Source organism: Nicotiana tabacum, chromosome 17, assembly GCF_000715075.1.
Source record: "Nicotiana tabacum cultivar K326 chromosome 17, ASM71507v2, whole genome shotgun sequence".
In the NCBI taxonomy this organism is placed as follows: Eukaryota; Viridiplantae; Streptophyta; class Magnoliopsida; order Solanales; family Solanaceae; genus Nicotiana; species Nicotiana tabacum.
In genome coordinates, this window is record NC_134096.1 from 50779461 (window position 1) to 50789164 (window position 9704).

Here is a 9704-nt window from a genome sequence, read left to right on the forward strand (position 1 = left end):
AGACTGAGAGGATTGCTCAGAAGTGTTGAGGGTGGTTTCCGGTCGTTGACGTTTAGACTGTTGTGCTTGCTGGCTCAGAGAAACTCTTTTCTTTCCACGAGCAGGTGGTGATCGCATTGCAATAGATTTCTTTGGTGCCATTCTTGCAATAAACAATGTGTTAGTGTTTTGCATAACATAAAAAACATGTGGTGGAAAAATAACAGAGATGAACAATTTATGCGATGGGTTCTGCGGTCGCATATCCACTATGCGGACCACAAACTCATCGCAGAATTTCACACCCCAGACTTAAGGAAATATGCGATCGCAAAAACCATCGTAAAACTGGTTTTGTGACCGCAAAGGAATCGCATAATTGCACACACGAAAGGAAGTTTATCTAATTGTGTTTTTGGTAGCTCTGTGGTCCGCAAAACACTTTTGCGACCGCATAAACTGTCGCATAATTTCAATTCACTAGGACTTCTAGGGTTTTGTTTGCGATGACTTTGCGGACCGCAAACCAATTATGCGGGTAGCATAGATCATCTTCTTGGGTCAAGAATGGCCAAACCTCCCACCTACATAATTCCTAACACTCGCAGGCAAATATTTAACCACCAAATTCCCACACAGGTACCCACCGCATATGTTTGAGAACAAAAATGAGATATGGAGTTCAAATGATGGGCATTATGTAATGAATTCACAAGAAAGAGGGGAAATAGTCACATACCAGATATCGGAGCAAGACGGAGATGAAATCTGAGTTATGAGCGAGGTAAATTCCTTAATTCTGATCCTTGATATGTGATCTGTGTGCGTGATTAAAATGTTTTTGGCTTTTCTTTCGTTTCTTTTGTTTTTGTGTTTTTGATTTTGTGAGAGTTGTGAAGTGTTCATGTGTGAGTGGGATTGACAGTATGCGAAGGGTTAGGGAGTTATACCTGGACGTTTTGCGTTGGGCAAGTAGTCGCATAACACATTATGCGGTCGCATATGTGTTATGCGATGATTTTAGAGCTGGGTTATTTACCTCCATTCTGCGATGCATTCTGCGGTCGCATAATTACTATGCGGATCGCAGAACTTGAACCCTTACCGCATTTTGCAGATCCTAATTCCCCAAATTCTCTGACCGTGTCTGCGACCACTATGCTGTTCAAAAGTCATTATGCGACTACATAGTTGTCGCAAACCCTTGATTCACTTTTTGCTTATTCACTTGCTTTAGTCCTTGCACCCTGTTTTATGGTAAATTGGGCTACCTGCACTCTAATACACACGTCAACCTATTCAACACTAACAACTAAAGAAACAAATGTTATCACTCATGGGTTGCCTTCCAAGAAGCGCTTGATTTAACGTCGCGTCACGACTATGTTGGTCCCTTTTGGGCTACTTAGTGGTGGGGGGTTGGACTATCCTTGAGAGCAAATTGCTCTACCAAGTGCTTGTCTCCTGTTGTGCCCAGGTAATGCTTAACCTGTTGTCTATTTACTTTGAAAGTTCGAAGTCCGTTCTCCGACTCTAATTCAATAGCACCGTAAGGGGATACTTTCACAATTTTGAACGGGCCAGACCATTTGGATTTGAGTTTTCCCGGAAATAACTTGAGTCTCGAGTTGAAGAGCAAGACCAAGTCACCAGATTTGAATTCCCACTTCAAGATCTTCTTGTCATCAAACAAACTTCATTCGTTCCTTATACATGGCTGCACTCTCATAGTCATGGAGACAGAATTCTTTCATTTCGTTGAGTTGTGTCATTCTCAGATTAGCAGCTTCAGCCCAACCAAGATTCAACCTTTTCAGAGCCCACATGGCTTTGTGTTCAAGCTCCATGGGCAAATGACACACCTTACCTAAGACTAACCGGTATGGTGAGGTGCCAATATGAGTCTTAAATGTAGTGCGATATGCCCACAACGCATCATCTAGCTTCCTTGACCAGTCGGTCCTGTTTGCATTGACAGTTTTTGCTAGGATGTTTTTAATCTCCCTGTTGGAAACTTCAACTTGACCACTCGACTGAGGATGATAAGGTGTGTCCACCTTGTGCTTTACGCCATACTTTTCGAGCAGCCTGGTGAAAGCCTTGTTGAATAAATGAGAACCACCATCACTAAGGATGGCCCGGGGAGTACCAAACCGCGTGAATATGTTCTTCCTTAAGAATGCGGTCACACTCCTTGCCTCATTATTGGGCAAGGCGATTGCCTCAACCCACTTGGAGACATAGTCCATACCCACTAAGATATATTTCATGCCATAAGAACTCACAAAGGGACCCATGAAATCAATCCACCACACATCAAAGATCTCGACCTCCATTACAAAATTCATAGGCATCTCATGCCTTTTAGAGATTGATCCTTGCCTTTGACATTGATCACAAGCCTTGACCATTTGATTCGCGTCATGGTAGATCGATGGCCAATAGTAGCCACATTCAAGCACTTTTACGACCGTTCGATTTCCTCCATGATGACCCCCAACCGGGGAGTCATGGCATGCCTTGAGAATTGGAATTACCTCATCTTCCAGAACACATCGCCGAATGATGTTGTCGGCACAAATACGAAACAAGAAGGGATCCTCTGAATAGTATTGCCTACACTCCCACAAGAACTTTTTCTTTTGATACGTTTCCAATCCATCAGGGACAAGGTCACTAACCAAATAGTTAGCAATATCGGCATACGAAGGAGCGAATATGTCTGACAATGCCAATATGTGCTCATCTGGAAAAGCATCATTGATGTCAAAGTTCTCTTTTGGCCTCCCTACTTCTTCAAGCCTAGATAGGCGATCCGCAACTTGGTTTTCTGTCCCTTTTCGATCCTTGACTTCAAAGTCAAACTCTTGCAACAAAAGGACCTATCGAATCAATCTTGGCTTGGCATCCTTCTTTTCCATAAGATAGCGAAGAGAAGCATGATCAGTGTACACTATCACCTTGGATCCTAACAAATAGGCCCGAAATTTTTCAAAAGCATAGACACTGGGAAAAAGTTCTTGATCGATCACAGTATAATTCATTTGAGCACCATTGAGTGTCTTGCTTGCATAGTAGATAGGATGAAGGACTTTGTTATGTCGTTGTCAAAGCACCGCCCCAATAGCTACACCACTTGTGTCACAGATGAGTTCAAATGGAAGAGACCAATCTGGTATGATAATAATAGGTGTCGTGGTGAGATTTCTTTCAATTCCTCAAATGCTTTGAGACACTTTTCATCAAATACGAACGTAGCATATTTTTTAAGGAGCTTGCACATGGGGTTTGCAATTTTTGAGAAGTCCTTAATAAAACGCCTATAGAAATAGGCGTGTCCCAAAAAACTCCGGACACCCTTCACTGAAGTGGGTGGAGGAAGCTTAGAAATAGTTTCAATCTTTGCTCGATCAACCTCTATGCCTTGTTTGGAAATTTTGTGGCCCAAAACAATTCCCTTATCCACCATGAAGTGGCACTTTTCCTAGTTTAGTACAAGGTTTGTTTCTTCACATCTTTTGAGCACTTGTCTAAGGTTGTCAAGACAATGCTCAAAGGAATCACCCACTACAGAGAAGTCATCCATAAACACCTCTAGAAAATCTTCCACCATGTCCGAGAAAATTAACACCATGCACCGTTGGAAGGTAGCCGGAGCGTTGCATAGACCAAATGGCATCCGGCTAAAAGCAAAAGTCCCATATGGGCATGTGAATGTTGTCTTCTCCTGATCTTCCAATGCAATGTTGATTTGGTTATAGCCGGAATATCCATCCAAGAAGCAATAGAATGACCTTCCCGCTAGCCAATCAAGCATTTGATCAATAAAAGGAATAGGGAAATGGTATTTGCAAGTGGCACTATTGAGCTTCTGGTAGTCCATGCAAACTCTCCATCCGGTCACAGTCCTTGTTGGGATGAGCTCATTTTTCTCATTTTGGATCACGGTCATGCCTCATTTCTTTGGCACACATTGCATCGGGCTCACCCAAGAACTATCGGCAATGGGGTAGACTACCCCGGCGTCTAACCACTTGATGCTTTCCTTATTTACCACCTCCTGCATGGACTGGTTTAATCTTCTTTGATGCTCCACACTATGTTTTTTTCTTTTCTCCAACTATATTTTGTGCTCACAGATTCTGGCGGGAATCCCTCGGATGTCCGCTATTGTCCACCCAATGGCTTGTCGATGTTCCCTTAGTATATTCAATGAATGATCTACCTGCACGTCATTCAACAAAGAAGAAATGATTACCGTTAAAGTATCATTAGAGCCAAGAAATTTATACCTTAAGTGTGGTGGAAGTGGCTTGAGTTCAAGTTGTGACAGCTCAATAATTGAAGGATTTGCTGGGGGGAGTGGCTATATTCTCTAAGTCAAGAGAAAGCTTCTTTGGTGCGTAAGTGTAGGACCCACAACCTTCTAATGCATTCATAGATTCCATGTACCCCTCCATGATTTCACCATCAAAATTTACCAATATCGCCGCCAAAGCCGCACCTAGGCATTCTTCTTCTATCTTCATTTCATTTTCGTCCTCTACCTCATCAAAAACATCAATGACTGACTTCATATGCATGTGGAAACTTCATACCCTTACTTGCTTGGAGGTTGACCTCTTCATAATTAACTCAAAACTTTATTTCATTTCGTTCCTAATCCATAAGTGCTCTTCCGGTAGCAAGGAATGGCCTACCCAAGATGATAGGTATTTCTTTGTCAACGGAACAGTCAAGGATCCAAAAATCGGCCGGAAGGAGGAACTTTCCCACTTTGACTAGGACATCATCAACAATTCTCGCTGGTCTTTTGATTGAACGATCGGCCATTTGCAACCTCATGCTTGTAGGTCTGGGCATGCTTAACTCTGATTGCTTGTAAATTGCAAGAGGCATCAAGTTAATTCTAGCCCCATTGTCACAAAGAGCCCTTTCAAAATCTCGCAAGCCAATAGTGCATGGAATGGTGAATGCTCCCGGGTCTTCTTTCTTTTTAACGTTGGTTGTTGCAATAATGGAGCTAACCCGGTGAGTCACACTCACCACTTCATTCTTGGTGGTTCTTTTCTTGGTTATCAAGTCCTTTAAGTATTTAGAAAAACCCGGCATCTCTTGAAAGGCTTCCACAAATGGTATGTTCACCAACAATTTCTTGAGAATGTCATAAAATTTCTCAAATTTGCTATCATCAACCCTCCTAGCAAGTCTTTAAGGAAACGGAGGGGAAGGTCTAGGAATTTGTGCTAGAGCTTTTGGTGCCTCTTTCACCTTTTGGTGCGTCTTGGACTTTTACTTCTTTTGGGAGCTTTTAAACTTCATCAACAATCGGCACTTCACCTCGTACCTCAACCTCTTGCTCAAGATCATCTACTCCAACAATTTGTTCATTTTCTCCTTGAAGTACCTTCCCGCTTCGCGTGGTGATTTCCATGCAATGAGAAATTTGACCACTCCCGTTACCTTTAGGGTTGTAATTGTGTCACTTGGGAGTGTGTCATTTAGCTTTGGATTTTTCTCTCTTGACAAATCTCTCATTTGTATTTCTAGCTTTTGTATGGATGCGGTGTGTGACCCCACAAGTTAGGCCATGTTTTTCATTGTAGTGTCACCTCTTTCTTGATTTTGCAATATTCTTTCAAGCATTCCCTCCAACTTGGACTCACTTGAAGAACCTTCTTTATAATGCGAGAAGTTAGAGTATTGCCCCTTTGGTGGAACATAGGGGTTTGAACTCCGGTTTGCATAGTTGTTGTTGTTGTTGATCCAATTACCTTAACTTGATCCACCTTGATCATTGTGCCACTGTTGATGGCCTTGCCCATGCGGGTTAGGCCTTCATTGATTTTGTTGGCGATAACCACCTTGAGAATTATGGACATAGTTTGTTTCCTCGCACTCTTGATTCACCATGGGTTGGATATCTTCCACAATATTTACTTTCTTAGTATGACTTTCCATGAACATCTTGGTAAATACATTAATGTCAGTGGAAAGCCCAGCAATAACTTGGTCTCTCTCTTGGTTCTCCTTAATCATGCTGGTCAGTGAGGGAGTACTGTATGCAATTCCACCTGTGGTATCTTCCGAGTGCCAAGCTTGGTTATGCTCAGACATATTATCTAGAATCTGTGTAATCCTTGGGAATGTTTTGTCCATGAAAGACCCATCTGCCGCACTTTTGGCTATTGATTGGTTCAATGGATCCAAACCCATGAAAACTTTCTCCAACAAGATTGCATCCAGAAAACCATGATTCGACGATCTCACTAGGTATAGCTTGAAACGGTCCCATGCCTCATGTAAGTGTTTACCAGTTGTAGTTGTTTGAAGAAGAAGATTTTATCTCTAAACTTGGACTTCTTACTTTGTGGGAACCATTTGGATAAGAAAGCACGGACGATTTCAGGCCAAAAGTGTATGGAATGAGGAGGTAGATTTTGGATCCATTTCCTCGCCTCTCCAGCTAATGAGTACTTGAATACCCGTTGTCTCGGGGCATTATCTGTCACACTGTTCTGCTTATGCATCGCACACACACCCAAGAAGTTTCTAAGATGTTGTGTTGGATCATCATGGAATTTCTGAATAATCCCTCCACCTTAAGCATTAAGATTAAACCATGTTCCACTTTGAAGGTAGCAGCATCAACTAGCGGAGGGACAATAGCGTTTGTATCCGCAATGTATTCCTTGATATCCGCAAAAGGATTCTCTTCTTCCTTATACTCGGCCATGTTTACCTAGCACACCAAGCAAAGTGTGATGGAATAGAAAAATATGTAAAGTAAAGCACACACTAAATATATTTATAGTCTCCTTTTCAGCCTAGATACCCCACAAAACCCCTCATAAATATATTTATAGTGGGCTAAAAGTCGGAGCCAAAATTGGACAAAAATAACCCTGCAGAGATTTATGCAACCGCATACTGGTCACATATCACGTATGCGGTCCGCATATTCTTTGAAATCATCGCATAATCTCATGTCTCCAAACCCAACTGTTGACTGAATTTCAATTATGCGGTCCGCATATCCATTATGTGGCCGCATATTCCTCCACAGAAGTGCTTCTTAGCTTTCTTGATTTCAGTTATGTGATTACTATGCGGTCTTCATAATCGTTTTGCGACCGCATAATGGATCGCATTTTCTCCTCTTTAGTTAACCAAAAATCTGCTTCAGTATGCGATGGTTATGCAGTCTGCATATGCTTTATGCGACCGCATACTTGCATCATTTCTGCCCTTTTGTGGCTTTTTGACTTCTTTTCCATGTTTTTGGGTCCTCAAACCTCATGCACTTCAAAACACCAAAACTTCATAAGAATTAACTAAAAATGCATTGAAAGATAAGCTAAAGTCTATGTAATTAGTATCAAATGTGCCAAAATTCTACGGCACATCAATCAACCATACCGAGTAATAAGAGATCAACTCTAGTCTCCAGTTCCCCAATAGTTACCACACACGACCGATGCACACGGTCTACAGTAATATTATCGCCCACCGGTGTAGATACACAAACAGGTGAAACTAAGGACTCGCATGGCATATCCATATAATGAGTAAAATATGATGATACATATGAATAAGTGTAACCAGGGTCAAATAATATAAAAGCCTCTATGTGGCACACTGAAACAATATATGTGATCATTGAATTTGAGGTAACAACATCTGGCCTGGCAGGAAAAGCATAGAATCGAGCCTGACCACCACCTGATCGTCCTCCCCTTCTTGGGCGACCCTTAGCTGCCTGACCCCACCTCGAGCTGGCTGGGCGGGTGGTAGAACTATTGGTGCTGGTGCCGTCAGTTGAGGACTCTGCTGTGGAGCCCCACTCAACAGCCTAGGACACTCTCTTGAAATAACCAAATTCCCTGCACTAGAAACAACCCCTCCTCTGACGGAACTGCTGCTCTTGATAATCCGAGGAATTACCTGTAGAAGCTTGAGCGGACGAGGCATGATGAGAACTCTACACTAATAGTGCACTGAATGAAGACTAGCCTGAGTGAGCACTGTAAGAACTGTGGCTAGCTAATGCACCACGATGAGCTGGACGACCCGTCTGAGCGTGTCTGTAAGAACGACCCCTACCGCGGTAAAACTAAACCCCTGAAGGAACACCTCTATAATCACCTAGACGACGAGGCCTATTAGCCTCCCTCTCTCCACGTTCCTGGGTACGAATCATCTCTATCTCGCGAGCAATGTCAACTACCCCATCAAAAGTAGCACCAGATACCCTCTCCCTAGTTATAAGTAACCATAGCTGATATGTGAGGCAATCATTGAACCTTCTAATCCTCTCACAATCAGTGGGAACCAACCATACTGCGTGACGAACCAACATAGAAAATCGCATCTCGAACTACGTCACAGACATGCCATCCTGATGTAACTGCTCAAACTGTCTGCGCAGCTCCTCTCTGCGAGACTGCGGCACGAACTTCTCCAAAAAGAGAACGGATAATTCCTTCCATGTAAGTGGTACTGCACCAACTAGCCTGTGCCTCTCATAAACCTCCCACCATCCGAAGGCAGCCCCAGAAAATTGAAAAGTAGTGAACGAGACCCCACTGGTCTCCAGAATACCCGTTGTCCGAAGCATCTGTTGACACCTATCCAGAAACCCCTGAGCATCCTCTGACTCAGTGCCGCTAAATGGTGGAGGTCGAAGCCTCTCAAATCTCTCAAGTCTCTTCTGCTCATTATCTGTCATAACATGAACTACCGGGGCTTGAGCAGCTACAACCGGCTGGGCTGGTAGTGCCCCCGGTATATGAAGTCCCTGCACTACCTAGTATGGAGTACGGGCAACAGGGGTATCAGTACCTCCCCCGTCCTAAGACGAATCGACCTGTGCAAGACCAGTGCAAACTATCAATATCTGGGCTAAAGTCTCCTGATGGCCTGGAATATTTATAGGCACAGCTGGTGCCTGAGTTGATCCTGTCGGCTCAGCTATATCTGGAATTTGCTCCTGAGCTGGAGCAACTGGTGGTATTACAGGTGCTGGTCCAAATGTGGTACGAGCTACACCTCGACCTCTACCTCGGTTCCGGCCTCTACCACGACCCCGGCCTCTCGTGGCCCTAACTGGTGGCACTGGTGGTTGACCGTCTGATCCGGTAGTACGTGTCCTCACCATCTATGGGAGAATAGAAAAATAGAATTTTAGTTTTCCGGAATCAACAAATTCACACGACAGAATACAAGAAAGTGAAATTTTCCTAAAGGTTCGGCAGCCTCTCGAAGATAAGTGCAGACGTCTCCATACCGATCCGCAAGACTCTACTAAACCTGCTCATGACTCATGAGACCTATGTAACCTAGGCTCTGATACCAACTTATCACGACCCAAAATCTCAACCTGTCGTGATGGCACCTATCTCGATACTAGGCAAGACGATAATCTAAAAAAACCATAATTTCTCTTTAAGTTTGAAAATATAATATTTAAATACAATACAAAATCCCACAAATACTGATGCGAACACTCCCCAAAACTTGGTGTCATTGAGTACACGAGTATCTATTATGAATACAAGTTTGAAAATACAGACTATAATAGTCTGAGACCAAATACAGTAAATAAGGAGATAAGGAAGGAGAGGCAGGGTCTACAAAACACGGCAACTACCTCAGAATCCTTGTAAAATCAGCTCTGCGAAAGAATCAACACCCACTATGTCCGGGAATACCTGGATTTGCACACA

The 9704-nt window shown here is 43.1% G+C and overlaps 1 protein-coding gene across 1 annotated transcript; it reads right to left on the reverse strand.

The window, feature by feature from the left end:
- Positions 1-4638: 4638 nt before the first annotated feature.
- On the reverse strand, positions 4639-5517 carry LOC142171844 (uncharacterized). Its single transcript, XM_075235548.1, has 2 exons — positions 5387-5517; positions 4639-5188 (listed from the first exon to the last, which is right to left on the reverse strand). The coding sequence occupies exons 1-2, from the start codon at positions 5515-5517 to the stop codon at positions 4639-4641; spliced, it is 681 nt and encodes a 226-aa protein (XP_075091649.1).
- Between the last annotated feature and the right edge of the window lie 4187 nt (positions 5518-9704).